The sequence below is a fragment of the Rhincodon typus genome, chromosome 14 (assembly GCF_021869965.1).
Source record: "Rhincodon typus isolate 14 chromosome 14, sRhiTyp1.1, whole genome shotgun sequence".
In the NCBI taxonomy this organism is placed as follows: Eukaryota; Metazoa; Chordata; class Chondrichthyes; order Orectolobiformes; family Rhincodontidae; genus Rhincodon; species Rhincodon typus.
The window spans coordinates 13,978,335-13,994,704 of record NC_063345.1 but is presented as its reverse complement, the minus strand read 5'-3'; the positions used below and the strand labels follow the sequence as shown (position 1 = coordinate 13,994,704).

The following is a 16,370-nucleotide window of genomic DNA, read 5'->3' as shown; positions in this document are numbered from 1 at the left end:
ATCCCTCCACAACAGCACCATGGGTGTTCCTACGGAAAATAAACTGCAGCGGCCCAAGAAGGCAGCTCACCACCACCTTCTCGAGGGCAACAAGAGACGGACAATAAATACTGGCCCAGCAGCAACACACACGTCCCATGTGTGAATAATAAGAAAAAAAATACTTTACTGAGTTTCACTAGTAGGTTTACAATGACCACTTATTTGTGAACAACGCAGTGTTAACGTGAATCAAGTAATGAATCACAGGAGGACTGCAGCAGTTCAAGAAGGCAGCTCACTACCACCTTCTCAAGGGCAACTAGGGATGGGCAGTAAATGCTGGCCCAGCCAGCAATGCCCTCATTTCACAAATGAATAAATAAAGAAATTAAATCTTTTAAGAATACAATTTACAATAATTTATTTATGTATATATTCAGTGAATGTAGCAATGCAATAACAAAGTTGACATTTCTAGTCCCAAAGTATTCAATTAAAATTTGGTCACTCAGCACATGGTTCAATTGAAACAAATAACTTGTATTTACACAGCACCTTGGTGCTCAGGACATCTGCATGTGCTTTACAACCAGTTAATTAATTTTGAAGTGTATTCCCAGCTGAGGGGAATGCATAGTACTAAGTTAGTATTCTTGTCAGCTGTTTGCTGTGTTGCTGGCTGAAGGATAATTATTGCCCGGGCAGCATTCTGCTCTTTTTCAAATGTGTCACCGAACCTTTTCTGTCCACCTAAGACAGCAGATAGGATCTCAGTTCAACATTCCACCCAACAGACAGCACCTCTGACACTGCAGCACTCCCACAGTAGCTGCAGTAGCACCAGGACATGCTTAAATCCATGGACTGAGGTATGAATCCACAGGCTTCAGAAACAGAGACACGACATCTATCATTGAACAAAACTGAAATTTAAAATAGGCTAAGGAATACATTTGAAAAGTCCACTTACAAGTTCAAATTTAAAATATTACACATAAAAGTACAGCCAATAAATTCAAAGTATCTGAATTAAAGCAAAATACTGCAGATCCTGGAAATCTGAAACAAACACAGAAAACTCAGCAGGCCTGACAGATTTTTCCAGGTGTTGAGTTTTCCAGTATTCTATGTTTGTTTCAAAATACCTGAAGTTTGATAAAGGTTTTGACCTGCAGACAATATGCAATTTCTAGGACTGACAAAATATAAAGCAGATAAGCACATCTGTCCTAAAATGTTAATTCACTTGAAATATACCATTTAAACTAAAAGGCGCAGGAACAGAAGTAGGCCTTTCAGCCCATTGAGTCTGCTCCACTGTTCAATGAGATCATGGCTAACCTAATAATCCTCAATAAAAACCATTCTGAGGAAGGGTCACTGTACCCGAAACGTAAACTCTGCTTTCTCTTCACAGATGCTACCAAACCGGCTGAGCTTTTCCAACAACGTCTGTTTCTAATAATCCTCAACTCCACTTTTCTGCATTTTCCTCTTGATTCCCTTACTGATTAAAAATCTGTCTATCCCAGCCTCAACAGCCTTCTGCAGTAAAGAATTCCACAGATTCACCACCCTCTAATAAATACCTCCTCAGCTCTGTCTTAAATGGGCAATCCCTTACTTTGAGATTATGCCCTCTGGTCCTAGACTCTTATACTAGGGGAACCAACCTTTCCACATTTACTCTGTCAAGGCCCCTAAGAAGCTTGTTTGTTTCAATAAGGTTGCTTCTCTCTCTTCTAAACTGCAATGGGTACAGGCCCAAACTACTCAATCTCTCAAGAAAATCCCTCCATACCTGATAATTAAGCTATTGAACCTTCTCTGCACTGCCTCTAATGCCAGTATATCTTTCCTTAGATATGGGGACCAAACTGTTCACAATATTCCACGGGTAGTCAAACTGGTGCCTTGTATAGTTTTAGTAACCTCCCTATTTTTGTACTCCATTCCATTTGAAATAAAGGCTAACATGCCATTTGCCTTCCTAATCACCTGCTGAACTTGGCTGCTAGCTTTTTGTGATTAATGCACAATGTTCCCGCTTTTTACAAGCCCTCGTTATATCCGGATTTATTCTGTCTTGCAGTAGAGCTACTGTTTGAGGACCTATAGATTACTCCCACTAATGTCTTCTTCCTCTTGTTATCTATTACCTCCACTCATCCATTGATTCTGCATCTTTCAATGCGAGATCATTTCTTGCTATCATATTTATTCTGTCCATTCGAACAAAACCACCCCATCATCTATACCTTCCTGTCTTTCCTTTCAAAAAGTCACATGCCCCTCAATATTTAGTTCCCGGTTTACCTCCTAGCATAATCATATCTCCATTGTGGCTATATGATCATATCTATTACCTCTAACTATGCTGTTAGTTCATTTATTTTGTTCTGAATATGATATACATTCAAATGTTGTCTTTTTATCATTTTGTCACCCTTTAACTCTATTTGCTGCTGATTTTCTATGCTTCTACACTCTGTACCTTCCTGATCCCATCTAGGGATCTACTAACTCCAATAAGACTTAAACATGGAGCTCCTCATACATCATCTACAGGAATTGAATTCTATACAATTCTGTTGAATTTTAAAAATAAACTAAGGATTGCAAATCTGTTCACAAAAATATACATTAATACAGTGCTTGTAAAAGGGTAAAATGTCTCAGAAAAACAGAAATAACATATTTAAAATACAGGAAGGAAATCAATGGAAATTACATTCTGATTTACAAGTTTGGTCAAAGGCACAGTGATATCGGAAGTCTCCAAGGAGAGACATTTTCAGTGCACCAAAAAAAAATTCCATGGAGTAAAAATCAGAGGCACACAATATTCTTTGTATACATGGTGGAAAGGAATGGTTCAGGATGCTGACTGGCTTGAAAACATCCCTCGGAAAGAACTCAACCTCTTGTGTAAACACCACGTTTAAGGTATTGCAGATTGTCTGTCAATGTATGACTCACATATTGTTGCTAATCCTGAAATATTTTTTAAAAATCTGGAAGATACATGTTTCAATATCTGGCACAAAGATCGATGAATAAGCACTGCCACTCCCACAAGCTTGTAAAGCATTTCATGGGCCATGTGTAGTGTCCCTACCCTGAGTAAGGAGGCCTGGGCTCGGGTCCCACCTGCTCCAGAGCTGTATAATAACATTTCTGAACAGATTGATTAAAAATATCTATAAAACATTTCATTGTCATTCCATTGTCAAGTGGTCAGATGAGTTGGCGGAATCTTTGTAGTCTGCAGAAGAGCATTTTGAACAGCATGCTCCTAACATTTTTAATTGTTTATGAATATCATAATTTGTTCCAAGGCAATTTTCTTTTCCAATTTGGTTGCTGTCATAGTGATTTATCATTTAACACATTGTCGTTTATTCTTCTCAAACAAGACATCACATCAGGTTACCAAGGATCCTTTATTGCCGGCTGTGATTTCAGACAACAGAAACTTCAGCACGTTCTGTGTAAATACATATGAGAAAAATTACCTGATTAACTAGTCTCCTTATAGCAGAATGAATGTCCCTTTATTTTACTGTAACTTTCTAATTAAAACATCTTAATGGAGATTGTTTCCTAAAACTGGCAAGTAACATTTGTAAATAAGACACAGTATTCAAAGCAACTTCATGATATTTTTATAGAAATAACAGTAGAAGAAGTGTTAAGGCAGTACGATTAATAAATGTAACTTAGGGTTAACCTATGGAACCCAGGCCAAGATAAAACTAAAAACAATGGGTTATGGGAGAGAAAAAAAACCCAAAATGCTCAGAGAGCCACTGCAGACATGAAGGGCCATAATAATCCTGTGATTTTCCATTTTCCAGCCTAAATGTAGGGTGGGCGAGCTCAATGGTGATTGACTCATCATGCCCACTTGCCAAAGCGAGCTCCAATCAGCTTGTTAACAGCCAGTTGATGAGTGTCTCAGCAAACACAATCCCCTTGCCTGTCACCAACCCACATAGCCTCAGCTGCCAGACTTACTGCATCTTTTTGGTCATATGGGTAAAATGCCATTGGCAGGATAAGGTTGGTGACCATTAATAACATGGGGAGCTGGTAGTGTTAATTTAAAACTCATGCTCTGGGGAAACCGGTTCAAATCCCACATGGCAGATTGTGAAACTTGAATTCAATCTTTAAAAAAAATCTACAATTAAAAGCTGATGACTGTGTATCACCGTTGATTGTCATAAAAATCCATTTGGTTCACTAACGTGCTTTAGGAAAGGAAACTGCCAACCTTCCCTGGCCAACATACGATTCCATACCCACAGCAATGTAGTTGACTCTTAACTGCCCTCTGGGCCATGAGATGGGCAATAAATGCTTTATCACAAGAATAATTAAAAAACAAATTGGCAATTGGCTATTTAAGGGCCTCAATAATTACAAGGGCTCAGGGGATGGCCTGTTAGTAGTAGCATCAACACCCTCACTGAAAGTTTTTAAGACAAGTCAGGACAAGCAGATAGGCTGCCCACTGGATTTTACAAACCCTTTCCCCAGCCTTCAAATCCTCTGGTGGGGGAGTGTACAATCCAGCCCTTGGTGTTGTAAAAGAACTTATAGAACATTTTGTGGTACTTACATATACAAGTGTCTTATTAGTTTCCGCATCTTGAAATATGGGGAACAAAAGTTTCACAATTTTTTTACCATGAAGAACAGAATATATAAAACCTGAAATTGAATTAAAAAAGTCAGTTTTCACTTGCTATCCTAAAGCATGTAAGAAAAAAAGTCACAAAGACATCAAATTTTCATTTTTGATTAAGATAATATGGAAATAACTTTCTCCAAGTATTATTACCCAAGAAAACACATGCACTTTAGCAACTGAACGGACCAGTGGTAAGGCCACATAATAAATCTATTGCTGAAAGGAAGGAACGTAATGAATAGAAAACTGTAGTAGTCAATCACTATAAATGGACAGCGTGGGCTGAATCTTTATCCCAACAAATGTTAGACTTTAAAAATCATTCACTTGGACGGCAGAACATGAATATGACTGAAAAGTGAGGCATGTTGCTGAAGCTTCTCATTTTGAGCTCATCAGCAATATTGATAACTCTAATGGCAACACCTCAGCCAGAGACAACTTGCCGACCAACCAATCAGCACCCTTTCCTCCTATCGTATAAATTACTGTGATCGTTTGAAATTTGCCGTTCTTGCATTTGTTCTGATGAGTGCAAGACCTTCAAATTCCCAAAATTGACCCAAACCCACCTCCAATCAACCCATTTTCATGTTTAACAATGATGGGACAAGAAGCAGGCAGCCAACTCATTTCTAAGAGACTGTTTAGTCAATTAATTATTTTAACGAGACAGGCAGCCTCTGAGATAACACTGGCCAGCAGACTTGGCATTCCTCAGGAAATGCGACAGTTGAAGGGAGACATCGACAGCTTCAGGATGTAGGCAAATGCTTCCCATAGTCCCTCAAGTTCCCACCAGAAATGTCCTTACGCCCACAACTACATAAGATTAGGAAGTGAACTGCTCAACCTGCATGGGGAATTGGACCCAACTCTAGCCCTCAGCCCTTCTTCTTACCAGCACCACTCCTCCTGTCCTGACCTGCCAGGACTCAGCCCGGTGTATCCGGAAACAATGCTGCCGTTAGAATGTTCGGAAACAGCTAAACTCTCTACGAAGTAAATATTCTCCTGTTCAGTGGTCAAAATCCAGAATTCAGTTACGTAAAAGATAAAACTACCATAGTCCCGGAGGACCATGGGGCTGCTCTCTCACAGAAAGAGAAATAGGGAGAAGAGGACTGGTGATGAGATTAATCAGGGGGTACACCATGCCTCAGGCAAGGTAAGAGGTTGAGCAGATGGTGACTTCAGCCAGTGTGGGAAATTGATCCCACGCCATTCTGCAGTTGCAAATCAGCAATCCAGCCAACTGAACTAACTGACTCTATTCAATCACCTAGCAATATTTTACAGGTATTTTCTGTATTGTCTTGCTATTTTAACTATAGGCGGTATTTTTGGCCAGAGGTGATTGGGAAAATGGTTCAAATGTTGGGGGCAGTGTGCAAGGTTGGGAATTTTGCCTGACTTCACAGAACTTTTGTTTCCCACTAATTAGATTCGTTCACTGGCAGCATTCAAAAAACTCTGGCCAGCAACCAGCACGTTTCTCCCAGTCTACTCTATCTAACGCATCTCAGCTTTAACCTTCAGGAGAATGTATGCTGACCTCGCTAAATAAGATTGCAATTCTTGCGCCCATCAATGACCAGCTAGACCAAGTGGCCCATTTGTAAATTTTATGTAATGATAGCATGCTCACAGCACAGAACAAAATAGGAATATGCCCACGTTCCCCTTACAGTTAAGGGACCTCTGTTCAACCTGTCTGGGCTGGATTTGACCTTAGGCTGCAGAAGTAAAAATCCAATGTTCTTCGTTACTCAGTTCCCAGGTTAGTAGAATAAAAATGTAGCATCATTGCGACTTTTAATGATAGCTCATCAGAATAACCAGACAGCTCAATTATTCACTGCCTAAAAGGACTAGATGGCGATAAATTGATCAGCCTTATAATAACACATTGAAGAGCTCAATTTCTGCCTTCTCTCAATGTTCAGCTCTCCTTGCACTTTCAATCTTTCCTAGGCCAAAGATTCTTGAAGACTGACAGAAGAACATGCATCTTACCATGCAGCAATGCAATGGATCCATTCAACAAGCAGCCACCATATTGTGCTGGGTCAGCAACAGAGAAAATGCATTGGCTGCACTAAAATCTGATATCTGTCCTGCACCAATGGCTTAGCAGGTTAAGTCAGCAAACACATGACAAAAATTGTCCATGCTGAACTTTTCATTTATATGTCCAACTCTTCAAACTGGGCATAGCCATGAGTGCTGAGAAGAAAGCAGCAAGAAATCCATCAAAAAGCTGGCGGAGAAGGGCAGCATGAAAAGGAAGGGGATCCGGAAAGAAAGTTATTCCACCTAAATTTACAAAGTGAGGAAGCAGGTTCACCTCAGCATCTCCTCCAAGCGATCATGGTTAAGACTTCCTGCCTGGCCCATTACAACAAGCCAAGAACCATCAGCTCCTGATGGGGAGATCCACACTGCTGTGTACCAGTGAGTTAACCAAGACGGTGACTGAGTGCATCAGCTCCAAACACAATAACTCATTGTAGTGAAAAAACACATGCCCCTCCCGCTTATTCAAACAAGTAGACCATTCAGCCCTTCCAGTCTGTTCCGCCATTCAACAACATCATGGCTAATCTGCTTGTTTCAAATTCTATCTTCCCATCTACCCCGATACCCATGAATCCCCCTACCCAACAACAATCTGTAGTGAATGGAACAAGGTCAGCCAGGTGGACCGCATGGAATACGAGTTCTCTCACTGTTAACTGCTCCAATCAGGGAGCCCTGGCTGACAGATATAAACAGGAGCATCAGACATCCTGTGTACTCTAGGAGCCGGTTCGGAGCTAGCTGGGTCAGTCTCACGTACAATGCATGTATAAATAAAGGGTGACTTGGGTGACAGGATACGTGCCTTCATGGAGTTATTTCACTATCCACTTCAGTTCTGAAGAGTCATTCTGGACTCGAAATGTTGACTGTTTTTCTCTCCCCAAAGATGCTGCCAGGCCTGCTGAGTTTCTCCAGCATTTTGATATTTTCCAGCATCGGCAGTATTTTGCTCCTTTAAGAATCAATCCACCTCTTAAAAATGTTCAATGGCCCCACTTTAACACCTTCTGAGGCAGAGAAGGTCAAAGTTGCACAACTCTTGGAGAAAAAAAATTATCATCTCTGTCCTAAAATGATGACCCCTAATTTTAAAACAATGTTCCCTAGTTCTGGACTGATCCACAAGTTCTCACATTGAACTGGTCGTAATTAGTGCAGGAAATGACCAAACAAGAAGAGGACATGATGTTATGATTTGATTTAATTGCAAGATCAGTCCAATCTTTGGATAATACTCAAGAATCTACTCTCCTGGTCAAGGTTAGGTTGTGTATAGGAACACTGAAGTAAAGTTTAGAGGGAAATAAAAGGGATGAAAATATAATTCTGAATTACTGGTTTACCTGAAGCTTTCTCCTGCAGTAATTCCTCAGCTCTCTCTTTAGCAATGGTTTTCTCTTTAAGGGATCTTTCTGGAAGTGGTTCTGCAGGCTTTCCATTAGGCCATAATGTCTCTCTTAGACAGTCCACATACAAAACTATTTGTTCCTTACTGAAGAACTGGTCCAGCTTTTTCTCAAAAAATCTACAAAAGAAACATAATTCATGCATCAAAAAGTGAGTAAGAGGCCAGAGCTAAAATTATATTACCAATATAGTTCAATCAACAAAAGAACAGATACATTGGATGTCTATAATAGGACATTATTCCAGTTTTCATATATGGGCAGGTGTTTACATATTTTGAAACCTTGAACTAGCTTTTGTCCTTACATTAAATTGTATTTAGGATTCAGAGTTTAAATTTGCTCTGAGAGTTTCCACAAATTAGGAAACAGACAGTTTTGCATAACCAGTGTACTGAAGCACAAGAACTTACCATAAACCTTGTATTCACATTTAAAATACACCACCCAAATTTCTGATATATCTTTCTTAAAACTTCACACAATATTGATTTATTTTTTCAACCAAACACACTGACATTTATTTTGTAGTTTGACCCAAGTAAAGACATTAAGCTTGGTTATTTCAATTTTTTCACGAAGAAATTTCTATGAATATTAATGTTATGTTAAAATAGATTCACGAACAGCTTCTTCTCCACCGTTCTGAATGGACCTCTCAAATTTTAAATTTAATGTTGATTTCACTCTTTGTGCACCTTCTCTGCAGCCGTAACATTATATTCCTTGCTCTGTACTATTACCCTAATGCACTTTGTATGGCATGATTTGCCTGTGCTGCATGCAAAACAAAACTTTTCACTTTGCCTAGGTACACGTGACAATAATAAATCAAATGAAAAAAAACTAACAGTTCGTCAAATATAGACCATCAATATTAGAGTAGATCTTCAATTTCACTGTTTTACCTTCTATTGGAATGGAATTCAAACTATCAATTTGCTGGAGCTGTTGGTTTGTTTGCTGAGCTGACTGGTTTTTGTGCAAATGTTTCATCCCCTTTCTAGATGACATCTTCAGTGCTGTCGCTCTGCTCCGTTATGAATTGATATGGGTCCGGTCTGTTATGATGAGTATTTCTGTTTCCGGTTTTGCTCCCTCGTGGTTTGTAGATTGGATCTATTTCAACATGGTACCAGTGGTTGAAAACCATGCTTCCAGGAATTCTTATGCTTGTCTTTGTTTTGCTGGTCTTAGTACTGTTATATTGTCCCAGTTAAACTGATGTCCTTCTTTGTCAGAGTGAATAGAAACAAGTCGGAGTTGGTGTTCACCAACTCGCAGCAAAATGCCACGACCAACACTCCCTTGTTTCTATTCACTCTGACAAAGAAGGACATCAGTTTAACTGGGACAATATAACAGTACTAAGACAAGCAAAACAAAGACAAGCACGAGAATTCCTGGAGGCCTGATTTTCAACCATTGGTACCATAAGTAAACATGTTGAAACAGATCTCATCTACATACCACTACACAGCAAAACCAGAAACAGAACTACCCGCCATAACAGACTGGTACATATAAATTCAGAACGGAACAGAGCAACAGCATTTCAATGGAGGCTAAACAGCACTGAAGATGTCACCTAGAAGGGGGACAAAATGTTTGCACAAAACCAGTCAGCTTGGCAAACCAACCAATAGCTCCAGCCACAAACCCGAGCTACAGATCTTCGCTATAACGTTAAACATCAGTTTACTTCTATAGCACAATTTACTTCTATTTGAAAATAGAATTAGCTAGATATATTTTGAAGTTAAAAGCAACCTTGCGTTTTCCAAAGCCACAGTCAGAATTTATCCTTCTGCAACGAGATGTAAAAAGTCCTTTGATTTCTCTTTCTGCTGTTTAGGAAGTGTCCAATCTCCTTTGTGGTCTGCCATGACTCATATCATTAAAGGGATTTGCAAGCACAAATATCATGGGCCTTAAGTTGCTGTCAAAATAGCCACACAGCTAGCAGTTTTTGCTGTTATTTACAGGACATGTGCTACACGCTATGGGCAAATATGCAATAAAACGGGAAGATCCAAAGTTATTGTCCAAGATGCTCTCTTCCACCATTAATTTTTCAAAACTGGCATTTTGCTATCTGCCACATCAAGTGATATTATGTCACATATTTGTGCAAACAAAATTCATCGTAGAAGGTTATAGCTGGTCTGACGTGATGCCAGGAGCCTGTCCTGCAGTCAATAAAGATTCATGCATATTTAATTATGCCTGGAATGGCTGTTAGAAATCCTAAAACAGGTGTAAATTTTGGGTTTCTGCCAATGAATCCTGACATTGAAATCAACAATCATTTCTCATCCTTCTGGTTTTAATTGTTAGAGACTTTAAAAGTGTAAAACATAAAATTCAGACTTATATTTAAAAACATTTTTTCTTTGTGCTTATTTTCACTCTTAATCCAAACTTTCTTTTCCGCTCTATTTTTCCTTTTTTCCTGACAACATTGAGTTCATACTCTTTAATTTATCCTCCCTTCTCAGCCCCTATGTTGTTAATTTCATATTCCTACAATCTGATTGTGGCACAGTGGTAATGTCCCTACCTCTAGGCCATGAAGGCCTGGATTCAAGCCCCTCTTGCTCCAGAGATTCTTTTTCGGCATAACATCTTGGGCCGAAGGGCCTGTACTGTGCTGTACTGTTCTATGTTCTAGAGATTGTCATAACATCCCTGAACACGTTGATTAAAAAGAGTGTCTATACTTTGATTAAGAGGATAGAGTTACATGCCCAACTCACTCAGCTCCCAGATGTCTAGTTTCCATCATTGCCACATTATCAGCTTACACTTTCAGCAACTATGGGATTAAAATATCACTGCAATTAACAGGTAAGGGAATGTTGAATTAATTTTATGTGAATCATGGCCATATATTGGGCACTGCCCATTTGAACTCTGCTACACACAACATAGAGGCCTAGTTAGAGGCTAGATATTACATACATGGCCTAATTAGTTCATACGTTTGTTTCTGCTCCACATCAATCTCTTGTATCCCTCGTCTTGTATCCCTCGTCTACCCCATCAATCACACTGGAACTTAACCTTCTTACCAGTCATTGTGAACTACACTATGGATACCAGCTAAGACATGACAATCTCTTAATACCAGCTGAATAAGTAAACATCCTAGTCTTAACTCATCTTAGGTTTTCTCCTCTCCCTTCAGTTAAAAAGGAACCTGGAGTAATGACACGAATGAGAAATGGTGATCAAGCAAGTTACTCGTTAATTAATAAAAAGCAGGGGTGAACTGTTTTAAATTAAGATTGCATTCTGGATTGCATTAAGATTGCATTTATGATGTCAGTGCTGATACAACCTGCCGTTGGCCAATATTTTAAACTGTTAATTATAAGCCACTTACTTCCTCTTGTATGTCAGGAGAGGACTTAGCACAGTTGTCAGAAATACTTTGTTGAAACGGTAATCCTCTGTAACAAAAAGATACATTTATCACTAAAATGACTGTCGTACAATATCACAGGTAGGATGATACATGAAGTGTACTTAATTATAAAACTGTACAAGATCAATGAAGATCCTTTGGCCCATTCTGTAGGACCAACTCTTTGAAACAACTAAGAATTTAGTTGTAACCCCAGTTGTTCTGCAATGACTTTCAAGTTTTGATTTTTCAAGTAAATATCCAATTCTCAAATGTAGTTACTGATCTGTCCACTGCCACCACCCCTTCAGGCAGTGCATTCCAGATTAAATATTACTGAAAACTTATTCTTCTGTTTTAAACAGATTAACAAGGTTCATGTATCAGGTGTTTTTATATTACTAAAAAGAATGCAGGGGCAATGGAGATTCACAGATTCATGATCCCTTGAGAGAAGTAATTTCATTTCTGTTTTAAATCTGCCACCCCTTATTCTAAAACTATGACCTCTCATTCTAGGTTTTCCATGAGAGGAAACATCCTTTCCATGTCTACATTGTCAATCCCCTTTAGCATCTTATATACCTCAATTAGATCTCCTATCATTCTTCTAAACTCCAGAGAGTATAGGCCTAAATGCTCAATCTCTCTTCATAAGACAAACTCCTCATCCCTGGAATCAATCGAGTGAACCTCCTCTGAACTGCCTCCAATGTAACTACATCCGTCCTCAAGTAACAGGACCAAAACTGTACTCTGGATGTGGTCTCACTAGTTGTACAGTTGCAGCAACACTTCACGACTTTTGAACTGTATTCCTTTAGCAATAACTACCAAAATTCCATTTGCTTTCCATATTACCTGTTCTACCTAAATACTAGTTTTCTATGATTCATGCTCAAGAACACCCAGATCCCTCTGCACGGAAGCAGTCTGAAGTTTCTCTCCATTTAGATAATAAGCTGCCTTTCTCGTCCTCAGACCAAAACGGATAACCTCACACTTACTCACTTATTTACCTAACCTATCCATTTTCATTTATAAAATTCTTATTTCTTCATTGCAATTTACTTTCTCACAGTTTAGCGTCATCTCCAAATGTGGCTATAGTACTTTCCATTCCCACATCCAAGTTATTAATACAGATTATAAATAGTGGGGGCCAAAGGACTGAACCTTGTGGCACCCCACTAGTTACATCCTGCCAAACAGAAAAAGACACATTTATTTCCATTCTCTGCTTTCTGTTGGTTAGCTAATCCTCATTCCAAGCTAAATATTACCCCTCAGCCTATGTGACATTACCTGTATGTTAACCTTGTGTGCGGCACCTTATCAAATGCCTTCTGGAAATCCAGATAAACTACATGTGCAGAATCCTCAATATCTATATTGCTTGTTACATCTTCAAAGAACTCTAGCAAATTAGTCAAATATGATTTAGCCTTTTGTAAAACCATACTGACTCTAGTGGATTGCATTCTGACTTTCCAAATGTCCTGTCATTACTTCCGTAACAATGGATTCCAACAAATTCCCAATGACGTATTTTAAACTAACTGTCTGTAATTTCCTACATTCTGCCTCCCTCCCGTTTTGAATAAGCATGTTATAGTAGCATTTTTCCAATCTGCTAGAACCTATCCTGCATCCAGGGAATTTTGGAATATCCACTATCTCAGCTGCCAGTTCCTTTGGGATCCTAGGATTTAGGCCATCAGGCCTTGGAGACTTATCTGCTTTCAGTCCCAATAGTTTGCTTAATACCTTTTCCCTAGCAATGACGATTGTTGGAAGTTCCTCCTTTTTTATAACCTCTAGCTTACCTGTTAACATCGAGATGGTCTTGGTGTCCTCCACTATGAAAGGTGAAGCAAAATATTCATTTAGTAACTGCCATTTCTCTGGTCCCCACTATTAGTTCTCTAGTCTCATCCTTCAAGGGACCAACATTCACTTTTGCTATTATCTTTCTTTTTCAAGATTTATGACGTTTTTAGTGACCCTTTGTTGATCTTCAAAAGTTTCCTAATCTTCCAGCCTATTACTTCCCTTTCCAATATTGTATGCCTTCGTTTTTGACTTAATATTATCTTTAACTTCCTTGCTTAGCCATGGATGTTTTCTCCCCCTCTTACAATCTTTCTGGAAAATATTTTATAGTTACAAGCAATTGAATATCTCTTTAAACACCTGCCACTGCTCAGCAACTGTCCTACCTTTAGTTTTCCCTTTCAATCCACTACGGCCAGATCTGTCCTCATGCCTAGGTAATTACCTTGTTTAACTCCAGTACGCTAGTTTGAGATTCCAGTCTCTCACGCTCCAACTGAATTTGAAGTTCTAACATACAATGATCACTCTTTCCTAAGGATTCTTTACTATGAGATCATTAATTTATCCCACCTCATTACACAACATCAAATCCAGAATAGCTTGCTCCCTGATTGTTTCTTGGAGCAATGTGTTCTGGAACCACTCTCTTCTACAGTCACGAACTCACCCTCGAGCCTACCCTTGCCAATTTAATCAATCTAGTCTATATGCATGTAAAATCACCAATGATTTCTGCTGTACTTTTCTGACAAGCCCCCGGTATTTCCTGGTTTATATTGTGCTCCACTGTGGAACTGTTGGGGTACCTATAGATTACTCTCTTTGGGACTTCTTCCCCTTGTTATTTCTTATTTTTACCCAGACTGGTTCTATGTCTCGATCTCCAGTGCTTATATCATTTCTCACGACAGCACCGACATCGTCCTTTACCAACAAAGCTACACCACCCCTTTTCCTTCCTGCCTATTCTTCTGAAACACTGAGAATCCTTGGATATTCAATTCTCAAACCTGGTCTCCTTGCAATCGTGTCTTTGCAATTACACTACATCAAAACCATTTGTCTCTATAGAATGGAGAAGATTTAACTATCAGGACAGGTTACATAGGCTCAGACTAATTTCTCTAGAAGAGAGCAGAGAAATGAAAGAGTTTATTTTAAATTATAAAAAATAATAGCAGAAATGGTCTGTCTGAAAATGTTGTACTGGCAGGTTCAGCTGAGGCAGTGAAGAGGGTATTAGATGATTACTTAAATAGAGTTAGGGCAGGACACTGGCACGAAGTCACAATGCTCATTGGAGAGCTGGTGCAGACACAATGGAGCATAACAGTTCTGTAATATTTTCATTTGTACGGCAGTCCACAAGAAGGAGACATAAGAACAAGATATTAACTAATAAACCCAATAAAACATTCATGAGAACCTCTTTATCAGGAGAATGGTTAGAATGTGGAACTCGTTAATAAAAGGAATAGTTAAACTAAATAGTATAGATGCATTTAAGGGAAAGTTATACAAGTCCATGAGAGAAGGGAATAGCAGGATATCCTGATAGGATTAGATAAGTAGAATGGGTGGAGGCTGATCTGTAACATGGAACATTAAACTTATCACAGCAGAGCTACAAACATGTAATTTGGCTGAGGATGTTAATTATATATTAATTGTGTATGTAATCATATTCAAGTAGTGGGCATTAACTGGGACTCAGTTGTACTATTATAACTCGGATCAGGAGAGCTCTTGTGGTGCAATTGTAGTATTCCTGTCTCTAGGCCAGAAGGTCCAGGTTGAAGTGCCATATGCCCCAGAGGTATGTCATAACATATCTGAAAACACTGACTTAAAAGAGGAGCAGACTGAAACTGTGTTAAGTGCTTAAAGCCCAAGTTCCAGTTCTATCTGGTTATCTAAAATATAGCAGTAGACCAAAATGCAGGTTCAGTTTAACTGCAATAAGTTCCTAATTTGGTCTTGTTGGAGTGAAAGGACAGCGAGAAAGAGTAGCTTTGGCTCAATGTCAACAACATAACCAAAGTCCCATCCCGCCCCAGTTATACTCTCTTCCATCCTCTTCCGTCAGTCAGAAGATATAAAAATTTGTATACAGTACGAACAGATTCAAGAATAGCGTCATCCCCACTGTTATTAGACTTCGAACGGACCTCTCAAATTTTAAATTTAATGTTGATCTCATTCTCTGTGCGCCTTTTCTGCAGCTATAACGTTGTATTCCTTGCTCTGTTCTACTACCCTAATGCACTTTGTATGGTATGATCTGCCTATAGTGCACGCAAAACAAAACTTTTCACTGTACTTAGGTACATGTGACAATAATAAATCAAATCAAATGTCTCATCTGAAAGATGTATTTTAGTTGTGCCTGATGTAAACCAATAACAAAAATGTAGCAAGTCGCCAATAAGTCTCAGTGTCTGAGGAGTCAATGATGTGGAATGCAATAACAACAACATTATCTTCGTACAAGTTCACTTGAGCAGGAGCATCCAAACCTTGGGAAAAGCATGCTCAACCACATACACCCTATTAACTTTTAATAAAATGTAGACATGTAGAACCTACAAAGATAAAATAGACAGATAAATATGTCCACAGCGGACGGTAATACTGAAAAAGTCAGATCTCAGAGCGAAACCTCGCTTGATAGATGATATGTTTTATTCTTGCAGTTTGGTCACTGTGGTTGTCAGTGGACATATTCGATTGAGGCTGCCAGTGTTCTTTAAATAAAAGAACACAAGGTTATTACACAAAAGGAATAACAAACTATACAAGCCATTTAGAAAGACATTAGTGCAAATATTAAAAATAATCAGAAACAAAAACAAAATTTGCTTGAAAAGCTCAGCAGGTCTGGCAGCATCTGTAAAGAGAAATTAGGTTCAACATTTCGGGTCCAGTGAACCTCAGCTCTGAAGGAGGGTCACCAGACCCGAAA

The 16,370-nt window shown here is 39.0% G+C and overlaps 1 protein-coding gene across 2 annotated transcripts in view; it reads right to left on the bottom strand.

Annotated features, from left to right (window-relative positions):
- Positions 1 to 892: 892 nt before the first annotated feature.
- si:rp71-46j2.7 (sorting nexin-25) overlaps positions 893 to 16,370 on the bottom strand; it is a 66,645-nt gene continuing 51,167 nt past the window's right edge. For both annotated transcript variants that reach the window (XM_020513573.2, XM_048605036.1), the window contains exons 13-16: positions 11,552 to 11,618; positions 8,104 to 8,285; positions 4,607 to 4,698; positions 893 to 3,469 (exon numbers count right to left, since the gene is read on the bottom strand). In XM_020513573.2, the coding sequence (XP_020369162.2) occupies positions 3,407 to 3,469; positions 4,607 to 4,698; positions 8,104 to 8,285; positions 11,552 to 11,618 (404 nt within the window). In that variant the 3' untranslated portion in view covers positions 893 to 3,406. The remainder of the gene's footprint in view (positions 3,470 to 4,606; positions 4,699 to 8,103; positions 8,286 to 11,551; positions 11,619 to 16,370) is intronic.